We start from the raw sequence: 13,583 nt of genomic DNA, 5'->3' as shown, positions 1-13,583 counted from the left end.
ACGTTCTACCAATCTACCAAACTCAAAAGCAGATGAAACTCCACCGACAACAGAATTTCGCCTAAGAAGATTCTAAAATAGGTCATCGATTACTATTCACGTTCATCCACCTATACATCGTCAAATCCTCGAACTAACCTCACCTAACTTACCATCCTCGCATCGTTAAACTCGTATGTACCTTTCTCGTTTATCATGGAAATCTCTTTCATGTGCATCTTGTCAAAAATACGTACTTACGATGAAATAACGACAGCGTGAAATAAAAATCACAATCTAAAATCAAACCTGAAACCGCGAACATTACAAACACCAATTTATATATAATTCCAAACTGCAACCTACGAAATTTGAGAGAAAAATAAGGAAGCAATATGTATAAACGATGTCACCACGAGATCAATGAGCACCGCGACTCGATACGCTAATTCTGCTGGCTGTTTTATCTTTATCACCAGAGGGAGAGAAAGAGAGAGAGAGAGAGATACTAAACCTTCTCCGAAGCACTTGGTGACTGTACATCCGGCGGTGTATTCTGTCTCTGTCTCGCAACTGCTTGCGAGTGTTCCCTCCTTCATCCTCCTCCTGCCGCCCAGTTCCTCCTGTCGGCACTGCTATACCTCTCTCTCCTGCCCTCGCACCGATTTTCTCTTTCCGACTCTCTCTCTGGCTGGGTACCCGTGGCGCGCGCTCGCCCGTGTTCCCGTTCTCTCGCTCTATCCGCCCCCGCCCCCGTGGCATGCCAACCAACGAGCCGGGGCCGCTTTCGCTTTGTGCGCGCCGGGGCGGCGGTACATCAAAGCCTTCTAGTTCCCGCTCCGGCCTTTGACGGCTGCGTCGCGGCCGCTCGCTCAGTCATCGCTTGGTAGGCGAAGCCGGCACGCCGTGGATGAACGGTCGCGCGCGCGCCAACGCTCACCGAATCCGTGGGATTCGCAGGCCACCGCTGGCCAGGAGATTCCTCCGCCGCGGGAACGCTTCCGCCGTGGACGATGTCGCCCCGTGGCAGCAAGTGCACGCGCCTCAACGCCAGGGCGACCTCGAAATCGAAGTCTATCGCTATACGTGGCGCTAATAGTCATCAGCCAAACCATCATCATCATGACCAGCAACGTCGACAAGCCGAGGAAGAAACAGGACAGGCAACGGACGTGGCTGACGAAGAAGAGAAAACCGTTAAAAGTGGCCAGTCTCAGAATGAAGGTACCACGACGACAACAACGACGACAACGACGACGACGACAACGACGACCAGAACGAGTAAGTCTGCGGTGGCAGCGTGCGAGGGTCGATCGTCGTGGGCGGCGCGCATGCGCCAGCCCCTGGAGAGTGGCCTCGAGCCCCGTGAAAACGGCACCCTGGTGCAACGATGGCCGACCAGCAGACAACGCCGCCGCGAGCGGATCGCTACTACCGAGGATGATCCCAATCAAGGCGATGGTACGGTATCTTCGTCCACGTCTCTGTCTTCGCCAGCTGCGTCCTCTTTCACGGACGCGTCGTCTAGAAGGTCCATCTCGCCTCCGTCGAGCATCTCGTCGCCGGCACACTCCACCTCGTCTACGTCTACCGGAGCTATCTCCCGGGAGAATAATTCGAGCAAAGATAATGATCGAGGAAATGATCGAACGAACGAAGAAGCAAATACGGTGGATTCTGGAAGGTACGGTAACGAGTCACATCAAGATAGAATCAGAAAAAGGAAACAGGAGAGACAGTGTTTCATCAGATCACGAAGTGTTAGAGAGGTGATAACGGAGAAATCTGCGGTTGCTACGCCATCAACGTTGTCTACTTGTGTTCCTACTTCTTCGACGGTCTCCTCTTCCTCGCCGTTCTCCTCTTCTGTCTCCACGACTTCCGACAAGGTCACGGAGCAGTTCACGCAAGCTAATATAAGAGGCTGCCCTCCGGTCACTCATTCGTCCGTTATAGAGAGCCTGAGGAACGCTCTGGAAAGCTACGACCGTAGTAGAATCTACCTCGCACATGTGTCCTTCCTGGATTGGCGGGACCTGCCTGGACGACGTCGCGCCACCTCCACAGCTGGCGATTCCGAGAGGGTGTGGGTGGTGGGGGCGGCGGATCACGAGGGCCACCACAGGACGCGACTGCTGGTAACCGGTCGCCATTGGCGGCCACGTTGCCTCAGACGAGTCAACATGCTCAGCCAGCCTGTGATCTACGCTGGTGGTGGCAGGGGTTCTCTCACGGTGGATCTGTTCCTCTGGTGGTTCCATCGAGAGTTTGCCGTGACGGCGATGGCCATGCATCCCGACGGAGCTGTGTTGGTTGCTGAGACCGCGGATTATTTGCCACCGGAGGCTGACTGCGTGGCTGCGGATGGATTGGTCAGGTTGTTCGTGGTACCGAAAGATTGCCTCGAAATGAGGATCGTAATTAGAGAGTTAAGAGTCAGACTGGCGACGGGTGTCCTTTCTAGAGCCTGCTACGGAGTCCATCGGAAAATCTCCAATCCTAATAAAGAAACAGATACTTTAACCACGTATTTAAAGAGATTCACGTTGAAGGAAGCTTTCGCTGATCTCCACAGAGCATGGCTAAGCGTCAGGTCAGAGACCTTCGCAAGAAGTTGGATCCTGCCGCGAGATCGCGATGACCCCTCGATCGGTTGTCCGAACAACATCATCGGCCTCACTTTATCGTCTCGGATACACGCGTCTGATCAAGAAGAAGACAGGATGCTTCTAATCGAGCTGCAGAACGTCGCTCGGGAAGTGGGTCTGGAGGTCAGCGACGACGAACTGAGCAAATGGATCCTCGACGACGAGAGCAGCGAAGCTTGGTGCGTCAGGAAGAAGGAGTTGGAGGAGGATCATTGCCGCGGGGTGAAGATCGAGGCGGAAGAGAAGTGGGCCGATTACGAGGGCGGGAAGCAACAAGGGACAGACGACGAGGAGGACGAGGAAGAGGAGGAGGATGAAGACGAGCCAACCGCGGAAGAGACCGTCGGTCTACTGTCGAGGGTGCTGACTTGGATGGAGCGGGAGCCTCTCGATCCAGGACTATTACTCGCTGTCAGATCGATGCGCGATACCGCCGCACTCATGGTAAGCACCGACTGATAAGAGACAACCACTCGACGAGGTATCGATCGCCGCCACGAGAGTCGAAACCTCGGTAGGGTTGAGGCTATGCGACCTTGCGAGCCTCGCGCCGTGCCTAGATTGAACTAATTCTCTTCTCTGCTCGACTGTTAGGAAGAGGAAAAGAGAGAAGGGAGAAGGGACAAGAAGGGATGAGACTCGTCGCGCGAGAGGACGTTGAAGGGCCACTCGAATTCGGCGATACGTCGTCGAGCCGGCGAATGGAAAGCCGAACGAGAGAACGAACCCTCGAACGTTCGAGGAGCGCGCGCCGCTGCCGCCGTCTTTGCAAATTAATGCTCGAGCTCGTCCTCTCGATAAGCGCGCTTTTCCCCCTTCGAGAGTTTATTGAATTGTATATTATATTTCCTCCTCGACGAGAGAACGAGGGCTTTTTAGTCCTCCGTGTCGTCCTCCTCGCCGATGGGACGACTCGTCCAATGCCGTCAAGGACAACGATGCTAATGTCTATGTTAAATAGGGAGGAATGGAAATGGTACTCGACAGGGCCGATCAAAGAATCGGATACTACCTTTGTTCGATCGTTAAGCCAACCTGTTCATGATAGAAAGGTTGTGGTAAATGGGATGGTTTTGATCGTAACTGGCTGATCGTCGTTTGATCAAGGATAACTTTATAGTCACCACTTGATCAATTGGGGATTCTTCGTTTTTATGGATTAATTATGATATTAGTCTTTTTATTTGTTAACCTCTACGATCCGTTTTAATTATACGTGTTTCACGTATAATTAATATTTCAATATTGAAACTGTATCGATATTTTCGAATGTTCCAATGTTTGAATATTTTAAATTTATATTTCTTAATGACATGTGAACGAAGAAATAATCCATAAATTAAAACCCGATTAATCTTCTTCTACACAACGCGTCGATATCTTGAAATTTCGAAGTTCAATTAGCAAAACAGGCGGCGCATCATCGATCAAACGATAGGGGGGAGGTGATGGAGAAAAGAAATCAATTTATATCGTCTCACGCAAACACCTGTCGATGCTTCCGGAGTATCAATTAATTAATTGATATCCCCTGGCGGATTGCTAATTACCTGGCTGCATTAACGAAGCATTAATCAACACCGTATTAATTAATTACTCGATAACGATAATGCAGCGTCGACACGCAAGGCTTGTACGCTATACCGTGTCGAAAACGACGCCGGATATATACTTGTTTTCGATTTCACAACGCCCGTTCATGCTAACCGTTTCCCCTTTCTCTGTTTGATTTATAGGCGAGCAAGATGGGCCTGGCGGGGACGCATCCGAGCGGTTTGCCCTTCTTCTGCCCCAATGGGGACCACCTGACTCAGCCACCGCCTGCTCATATGGGAATTCCACCGTACGGGACGCTCGATGCGGGTAAAGCAGCCGCAGCGGCAGGTGAGTACCGAATATCGCCTTTAAATTGTACCTTCGAACAGGTTCAACGATGGTTATATCGTTTTTTTTTTTTTTTTTTTTTTTCTTTAGTTCTTTCTTGCAGCAGTATGTTGGAAATTTTTGGAGGGGGAATATTGAGCTCAGCGGTCGAATTAATGGTTCAAGTAGGATTGAAATTTACACGAGTACTTTTAAATTTAAAACTGGAAATTTCAAAATTATAGAAGTTGGAGTTTCTAAAAAATGAAATATTTATTGAAAAAGGGCTTGATCTACACGAGAAGATTTTTTTTCTACTTTAATTTTGCTAATCTCCAAATTCTAAATTCTTCATTTCGAAGAAGTGTTTCGGTCGTCTTCAGTTTTTGATAACCACGCGATAAAAGGGCGTAGAAGTTTCGAATCTACGAGATTCCGAGAGTACAAATTTAAACATCGAAATTTAAATTTCAAAAATTCTTTGAAACTTCGAATTTACATTTCAAAAATTCGAATTTTAATCTCAAAGATTCTAATCTACACTTCAGCAATTCACATCTACATTTCAAAACTTCAAATTTAAATTTCAGAAACTCGAATTCAAATGTCAAAAATTCAGATCTAAATTTCAAAAACTTGTGAAGATTCGCATGTCGGGTTCAAAAACGTGTGTTCCATCCTACGTGCATTCGATTTTTAGATCTCTGAAATTTCGAACTTTAAAGTAACAAAACTACCAATAAGTGTTTACAATTAGAAAAAAAGAAGAACTAGATCGTGTTAATTTTATAAATACAATGTGGTCATAAAGCTGTCGTGCAATTGTTAAACTCCAAGTGAGACATTGGCATCCAACAGCACCCACCCCTTTGCCTCTTGATTCTGGAAGTTAACCTTAAACCATCATCAACTTTCCGCAAAACATACACAGAGAGGTTCCACCCCGTGCTATCGGTTGAATCAATAATTCTTTTACGAAGTTAAACCACTAGTGTCGGCGCAAATATTGACAACTCTCTCAAATTGTAATTGATGGAATACTTCTCTCGTTCCCTGTAATAGAGCAACACGGTCTGGCTAGCGGTAAACTCTTCGCGTATCATTTCACTGTATCGATCCGCGCAAATATTAAACATCGTCCCTGTCCTAGACGAACAATACAAACAGGTTTTGTCTGCGGCTTGTCTCGACCAACAATAAGCAACGAAACGATTCAAATTATAACATGTTTCATCCATGCTTTTACTTAAAACCGTACTCAAACGAGCAACTTTAATTCAAAGTTTCGTTTCAAAAAATTTCTTTACCTAACACTCGATTTATGCAAGCAAAAGTGAAATCACTGAGATCAGAAACTTTAATCCGGTTGCTTGTTTTTAAACAAAGTATCTAGCTATGAAACGAAGTTTTCTAAAAATTAGTTTTTAAAAAAAGTATAATAATATGGGAATTTTTATCTTTAAAATATCGATATCGAAATTTCCAGTCACGTACCAGAAAGTTAAAAAGATGCATTCCGTTCTTACCCACATAATTTCACTTCAAATCAAGCAAATATACAACCAAGAATTCTCTTCGAAAACAAACCAACAATCTCCACAGCCTTCGCCGTACGATAAAACGATTCAACATTTCCAGAAGCCTCCAAAGAAGAGAATCTTCTCTCAAGAGTCGGCTACGTACATAGGTCGGGTTAGCGAGATAGCTGCACAGTGTCTTTTGCTCTCGAGGCAAATTAAAACACGTCTGTGTCTCTACGTGGTCTCGTTTGGTGGTGGTGGTCGTGCAAACATTGGTATTCCTGCGGGGTTCTAATTGAAGGAATATTTCTTATCGAGTGAAGGGTCCGCTGTCGATGCCGCGGCTCGAACTCGGAGGGAGAGATATGGAGAAGTAGGAAGAGACCGGGCGTCCCTAGAGAGGTTAACAAAGAAGGTTAGAGGGAGACGAGAACGGAAGTGGTGGTGGGATAAGAGAGAGAAGAGAGGCTCGCGAACTGGCGTCAAGTAGGAGAATAAGAGGAGGACTCACCATTAGGCTAATCAGCCAGGCATGCAGCCTCCCTCTGGCGCCGGGTCAAGGGGGTTTCAACCCGCCTCTCTATTTCTACAGCTACTCTTCTTCCTACTCTCGTTGCACCCGCCCCCGAGGCCGCCTCCCCTGCCTCTTTTGGGAACCCTTCGCTATCAACTCGTCAGCCAATGTGGATTAACAGTCGATGACCGGTGTATTTTCTTCGCGTACCAACGGTCTTTACAGATAACGATAGTTACGGTGGTTACATATGGTATCGGTACACCATTGTATTTACCGTGCTTATGGGAGATTTACAGCTGCGACAATAATGCATAGAATATACATAATAGGAATATGAAAAATGTACAAAGTACAATACTTAATTACAGTATTTACAGGCGAAGTATTTAATACAGTATTTAATAGGCGAAATAAATGTCTACGTAAGAGCTATGAATGAATAATAATAATAACGAAATGTAGAACCTGATCAAAAGAACACTTCATTGGAAGATAAGGATAGCCGACGATACTCTTCGTAGCCACTGTATTTTAATGTCAAGTATGGGTAAGAGGAAGCTTGGGAAACTAATAAATAGTGGTAGATTTTCATGGTGACACGGAATTTTTTAGGCATACTTGGCCTTTTTCCTGACTCTTTATTTTTAGGATGAGCGCGAGGTCGAGACAGATGAGAATCAGTTTTGTAGCATCGCGTGATCTCGCATTAATTTGCGGGCAAGTTGTTAATTAACTTTCGAAATTGGTATTTCTTAATCAGGATCATCTTGCACAGCTGAATTAAAATTAGTAGTAAAGGCAATGGTATGAGTAGTACTGTTTACAAATTAGCGTTCTTTTTAACCCCGTAACTACCACAAACTTCGAAATCTTCCATATCCTTTGACTTCACCGAAACCACCCCATCCACCAATTTCTATTACGCTCCATTATCCTTACAATACGTTTCTCTCCCTACAAAACTAAAATCGCCGAAGGAGAACGATTCGAATTCGGTTCGTCTCCACCTAAAGCGATCGTTTCAACTTACAACAGCGAAAGGAGGGGAAAAAATCGGGAGAAACGAAGACAGAAAGCCGACCTGGAGATTCTGGACGTGTCTGCGCGCGTGCGCGCTATCTTTCTCTTCTCTCCTTCTGCCTCGGGCCTAGTTCTCGCGTCACCCTCTGCTCGCCCACGTCCCCTAGGTCCCTGGAATATGTAGATGGGGTTGATAGCGTTTATGCACGACTACGAGTTCGTACGGCGGCTCAGGTTCTTTGTCTTGCAAACGAGCGAGCATTTTGTCCCCACCCTCTTCTTCTCCTACACTTCCTCCAGCTCCTTCCATCCCTCTAAGCTCGAGTTCACCCTCGTCCTCCTCTTTCCCTCTCTTGCTACCACCGAGGGAATCTTCTTCCTCTTCGTTCCTCTTCTAGGAAGTTCTCGGCTCTGTTCAGCCACCACCCATTCACTCACCCGTTCTCTCGTGCTACGTAGCACCCGACCAAGAGCACTGCCACCACCTCTCTCGTTCAGACCCTCCCCTAACCTCTCTCTACTCCTCTTCTGCCTCCTCCCACGTCACGTCATCTCTTCGTCCCTGTCTTCCTTCCCTCTCCGTTCCTTTACTACACCTGTATGCGTGTTACTCACTATGCCTATCTTTGTCTAACGCACTAGCTTCCTGGTTTTCTCACTTTATTCCACCATTGCTTGTTCACGTGTCCTCTCTAAGGTTTGTATTGTATGAACGTGTTACTCGACCATGTCTATCTTCGTCTAACCCATTAGTTTCCAGATTTTCTCTCGCTTCGGTCCATATTCTACTTCTCTGTGTGTCCTCTTTCGTGAGGTCGCTCTAGTATGTCGCTGTGTGTTACTCATCGCGTATATCTTCGTCTAACGCATTGGTTTTCGACTTTTCTCTCGCTTTGTTCCATGTTCTCTCTCTCTCTCTCTCTCTCTCTCTCTGTTTGTCTCTCCAGCGTTCGAAACCAACCAGTCGGCGTCTATGAAGAGAGCCCCAACTCTTTCTCTCGCTTTCAGGAATATATTTCTAATTATCTGCACTTTTATATCTTCGCCGCGTGTTTATTCCAGGATTCCATAGAACAGAAGAGAGTTGGGTGATGCCAGTAAAGGTGGGGTTTAGGGTACCGGAGAGTCGAGAGCGTCGAGCCCCAGCTCCACCATTGATCCGCTTAATTTTCCTCTTCTCACACCACCCTCCCCCCAACGTAGGCGAGCTTTCTCTTTTAAGTTTTCTTGCTTTTTCGTAGTACTTCCGTCGATTCAAGCTTCCGTCGCGATTATCAGCCGCTTCTTCGGACTGTTCCTCCTGTTGCCTTTTTTGCTCTGATAGTTTTGTATATTTGGTTGGTACGAGTCATCATTGGATGGGCAATTTCCCATTTCTGTAGACAGAGTATCAGAGATTTGGTAATTGACTTATGCTTTTACTTTGATTTATGCTAATTTATATACAGAAATAGTCGTGCAATTATGTTACAAATTATACAGGCAAATTAACCTTTTCAATTATCAGCTAAACAATTTTCACCAATGGCACTCAAAGAAGTGCAATACTGTTCAACCCTTAAATTCCTCCGAATAATAGTTATTACCTTGTGATGTACCAACTGCGTATCTTTCATAAAATCTTACATGAATTCACCGTTTTAACAAAAATAATACGAATATTAATATCAATAATCATATTCCCCTGTTACCTAAACCAATCCCGAATCTCTCCTACATAATAAACATCATAAACAGCTGCTATAATAACACGTAACAGTTACGATTGTTCAAACATACTACTGGCAACTCACAAAAGGCACCCCAAATAATTTGCACCCTATTCCGTTACACAAGAATGAGCCACACTAACTTCACGAATCTTCTCTCGAAAGCAAATCAACCCAGTCGATTAATGGACATAATAGAACGTCAAACAAGACCAGGAGGAGTATCATAGCCACCCCTGTGGCACCCCTGCGCGCGCGTGTTACAAGCGGAAAGCCACTCGGCCTCTTTCACCGGTGGCTGCGATTCTTCGAGCACCGTAATCCTTCACGAGTAGGTTCTCCAGTTTTCTCGCCGCTTCGAGCGGTCACTTTGACATCTTTGTCGGGCTTTCCACGCGTGTGTCGCGGCCTCGCGCCGCCGTAAATACACTTTTCCTCTCGTTCGAGTGTTAAAATACCACTTGAACGTATCCTCATCGCAAGCAGACGTCGAGTACCTCGGCTCGAGTACGCGAGTCAGCCCGAGAACGAGGTCCTTCTTTCGCGAAAGTTATTCTTTCGGCAGCCCTGCACCTTCGAGGGGAGAACCAAGTACGCGCCCTTGAGATTTTCGCGGATTCCTACTAACGATCCTCTCGTTTCAAGATTAGAATATTGGAATCGTTGAGACCGCCTTTTTTGCGAACTCGAAGCGAAGTTTTGCGAGTCGTAAGTTACGAGTTACCAAAGTTAATAAATATCCTTGCACCATACGGTTTTCACTACACGACAGTGTAACAAGTTTGCTAATGAAACGAATGAAATTTTACACGTAAATTTGAAGAGTTCAAAGCTACTTGATTATCCTATTGATTATCCTAGAACTTGTAACTTGTTAATTCGTTAATAATAGTAGTTTGTATATATCGTTATGCAAAATTTTTCGTATCAAATTTTCACATAAAGAAATTTCTGGGTAATAATAGTTATCTTAACGTTCAGCGATTCAATTATACACACGTATATACGTTTTCACAATAATCTCCATTTCATACTAGTCTTTGATATCGAGACACGATTAAAGCAGCAGAATCTGTAACGGTACCTATGCTAACCCTCCGTCTCAAAAACCATCCCTTTGTCGATTTCGCCCCGGGAAACGTGTTTCCTCCCCTGCGGAGACAGGCACGAACCCCATAGTAGTTCTCCAGCGGTAACTATAACCGATTAAATGTTAACGATACCCTGTAATAGTCGCAACTAAATCAGTGAAAAGCAAACCACAGAATCGTCCGCTCTCTTCTACGAAATAAAATAGGAAGAAAAAGAAAAAAATGGTCGAAAAGCATCGAAGTCGTCGACCGGAGGGAGAAGGCAAGGAATAGAAGCGGGACGAGGGACGGAAAGACAGAGAATATCGCGGTATACGGAACACCGGGAGCTCGAGTTGTTCGAGAATAAAAGAGTAATTTTCCGGGTGGTGAGACCCCGATAATGGGGTTGCAGACTGCCGAGTCGACTGGAAAGTGATTAAGCACACATGACGGAGCCCGCGGACTCGCCAGGATATTACGAGCCACCCCTTTCAACCCACCCGACCTGGCCCCCGCCCCCACAACCCTCCGTAGATTCCCTTATATCATCCAGTTCTTCTTCTGCTCTGCACTCAGCCGCGGTTCGTACTTCTAATTCTCGTCCCTTACCTTGTTCGTACACGGTATCGGACAGATAACGACCCCTTCCTGCGTTTCCACGAGCTGACTGAACCAACCAACCCCCTCAGACCATTTTTCTCTTTTTAGTCTGCGAATCGAATCTCTCGGTCTCGATATCGACTCGTCTGTCTTCCGTTTCACGGCATCGATTCTTCCGGGTCCAAGAAGATCGGCTAGCAACCCTTTACTCCGAATGCTAATGAATCATCTTCGATTGTAGGTAGTAATCTTACAGGTTCCATTTTAGGAATAAAAGATGGAAGTTAACAGAAAGATTAAGACGATTCTTAAGGTTGCGTAGTTAATTCGATATAGTTGTCATTAAAAATGTAAGCCTGTATTTGAATTGGTTCGTTGGAGGCGGGGGGGTTATTGGTAGATTAGTCTATAAGTTGTTGATAATGGAAGTAATTAGAAAAATAGCAGAATGGAAGCGCAAAGTGGAACGTATAGGTTTAAGTAGATCGTTCTGCAATGGACAGACAAATAGTAAGAAGAAGAAGGAGATATAGGGATACTGTTATTAAAGGATTGAGAAGCGTTTCGAGGAATAAATTTAGTTATGCATAGACAAGAATATGAAGAATAGCAGATGTTGATAATTAGTAACAGTTAGACCGTACATTGCCATAAACAAAGTATTACTTGCTCTTAGTTGGGAAGGGGATAAACGCGCATTGAAAATATTAATGGGCTAATTCGTCTATTCTTCTTCATTATAACAATTATAACAAACACAACATAGAGTATAACAAACAAGATGCAAGAAAACATATAACAAAGAATATACCAACATACCAAACATAACATAAAGTATTACTTCAACCCTCGTTGAAAAACACTAAATGTGTATTGAAAATATCAATGACCAATTATTCGTGTAATTTCATCGAGAGATATCGAATCAAAAGAACAGAAGAACATAACAAACAGACTATACCAAACATAACATACTACACCTGCGATACAATCCACGCTAACTTTCCAAAGTTCCATCAAACTGTACAATGAGTCTGCCAAAATAACACCCTATCACCGAACAATCTGCCTCGCCTCAATCCCAAAACCGTACAACGCTTACAACGTCCCAAAACGCTCAATTAACCGAAACTTCCTCCAGCAACGTGTTCTCTTAAGCTTCGATTTTCATCGCGCGTCTCTACTCTCGAAACGTTGCAAGCAACCCTGTCCACTAATCGACAGCCACAGCATCTCTGCCTCTCTATCTCGTCCAACGATAGACACGGTCGTTATCCGGACACTGTAGGGCTTGGAGTGGCCCTATCGTAGAAAACCACGCGTTGACCGATTTCGTGCGCCACCGGAGGGTCGCGCTTGTGGGACGGTAGCCTTCGGGACATATTCGAAATGCAAAAAGGAAGAACACGAAGGCGGGGTGAACCGGGTGGAAGGTGGAAAGAGAGTCCATCCACAGTATACGAACGTTATAGAGGGGCAACGACGACGCAAGGGGAGGAAAGAGAGAAGTATTGGCCTCGTCAAGCGGTTTCAGAGCTTGCCGATATTCCGGCCGCTTCTCGTCGACCCTTATGAAGCCAATTACACTTCGCCTCGCCAAAGGCACCCCACTTATAGGCGGCAGTCGACGTTTCTGGGGCTCTTCGGGGGCCGCGACCGGTTCTGCAGCACGTATACCGGTTATGTATTAGATACCGCCACTATGAAAGCTACGCGCACCCCTTTTCCTTCTACCTACGTCATCAGCCTCGTGTAACGACGATCCGGGGTGACAGTGTGGATACACGAGGTTTCCAGTAATTATCGATAGGGTGGAGTCTGGCTTCCAACAACAGATATTCAGTTTTTTTTATTTCTGCTTTGCTGGATGAGGCTTTTGTTGATTGGGCTACTGGGTGGAAATTTCAAATGTAATTATCGGGCTTTTTGAGGTCGTTATTGGTACATTATTGATGTATAAGAAACACCTTGAAGGCTTCTACTACGTTTTGAATCGTAGGGAGTACTAGTGTTTTTTCGTCCAGTCGCTGGGAGATTGCGTTGAAGCGCGTCAACGGGAGTCGTAAATTCCTGTTACGATCATAACAATCGACACCACGAACAGGTCGATCCCCTTATTTCTTGTGGGATAATAGGGGTGTTTGTTGTATAATAAAACTGTAATCAACAGTTTTATAAGATTTATATTTGCAACAATTTATTATTGCGCTGTGTTGGAAGATATATTTGATATATTAACTTGATGTCGCGTAGACCGTAGTGAGGATGATATCCTGTTATTGAATCAGGAGTTGACTGACTTCATGAGATGACTACGCCGAGATTGAAAGAACAGTAGATGACTGCTCTAAGGATAAGACCGTTGACTTGACTACACGAAGATTGGAAGAACAGTAGTAGACCCGTCTCGTACTATTAAGGAGGAAAGCTCGGTGTGAATGTGCCTTTTTGAACTAAGAACGCGGATTTTCATGGGAAAAACCTGCTATTTCGTTAGACAAACATCCGCTTTCTCCGTAATTTGTAAGAGCGTGCAATAAACATAAGGACTGTTTTAAGGACCATCCATAAACCGAAAATACTTGTATAAATAGAGATTAAGCTAAAAAGATTCGGTTTATGGTGGTTCCTTAGGTTTATTGCGGGTCGGTGTA

At 45.3% G+C, this 13,583-nt stretch overlaps 1 protein-coding gene across 7 annotated transcripts in view; it reads left to right on the top strand.

Moving 5' to 3' along the window:
- Nucleotides 1-13,583, top strand: part of LOC139989876 (protein pangolin, isoforms A/H/I/S) — a 283,984-nt gene that overhangs the window by 239,605 nt on the left and 30,796 nt on the right. For 2 of the 7 annotated variants that reach the window (XR_011800427.1, XR_011800428.1), the window contains exons 1-2: nt 823-3,071; nt 4,364-4,511. Coding sequence is in view for 5 of the 7 variants with exons in the window: in XM_072008555.1 (XP_071864656.1) it covers nt 993-3,071; nt 4,364-4,511 (2,227 nt within the window). In the remaining 2 variants the exon portion in view is untranslated. Of the gene's footprint in view, nt 1-822; nt 3,072-4,363; nt 4,512-13,583 lie in introns of those variants that run through there. The other 5 variants (XM_072008555.1, XM_072008556.1, XM_072008553.1 and 2 more) reach the window with 5 other exon arrangements.

Source organism: Bombus fervidus, chromosome 8 (assembly GCF_041682495.2).
Source record: "Bombus fervidus isolate BK054 chromosome 8, iyBomFerv1, whole genome shotgun sequence".
NCBI classification, from domain to species: Eukaryota; Metazoa; Arthropoda; class Insecta; order Hymenoptera; family Apidae; genus Bombus; species Bombus fervidus.
The sequence above is the reverse complement of the archived record's forward strand: the minus strand, read 5'-3'. Positions and strand labels throughout refer to the sequence as shown.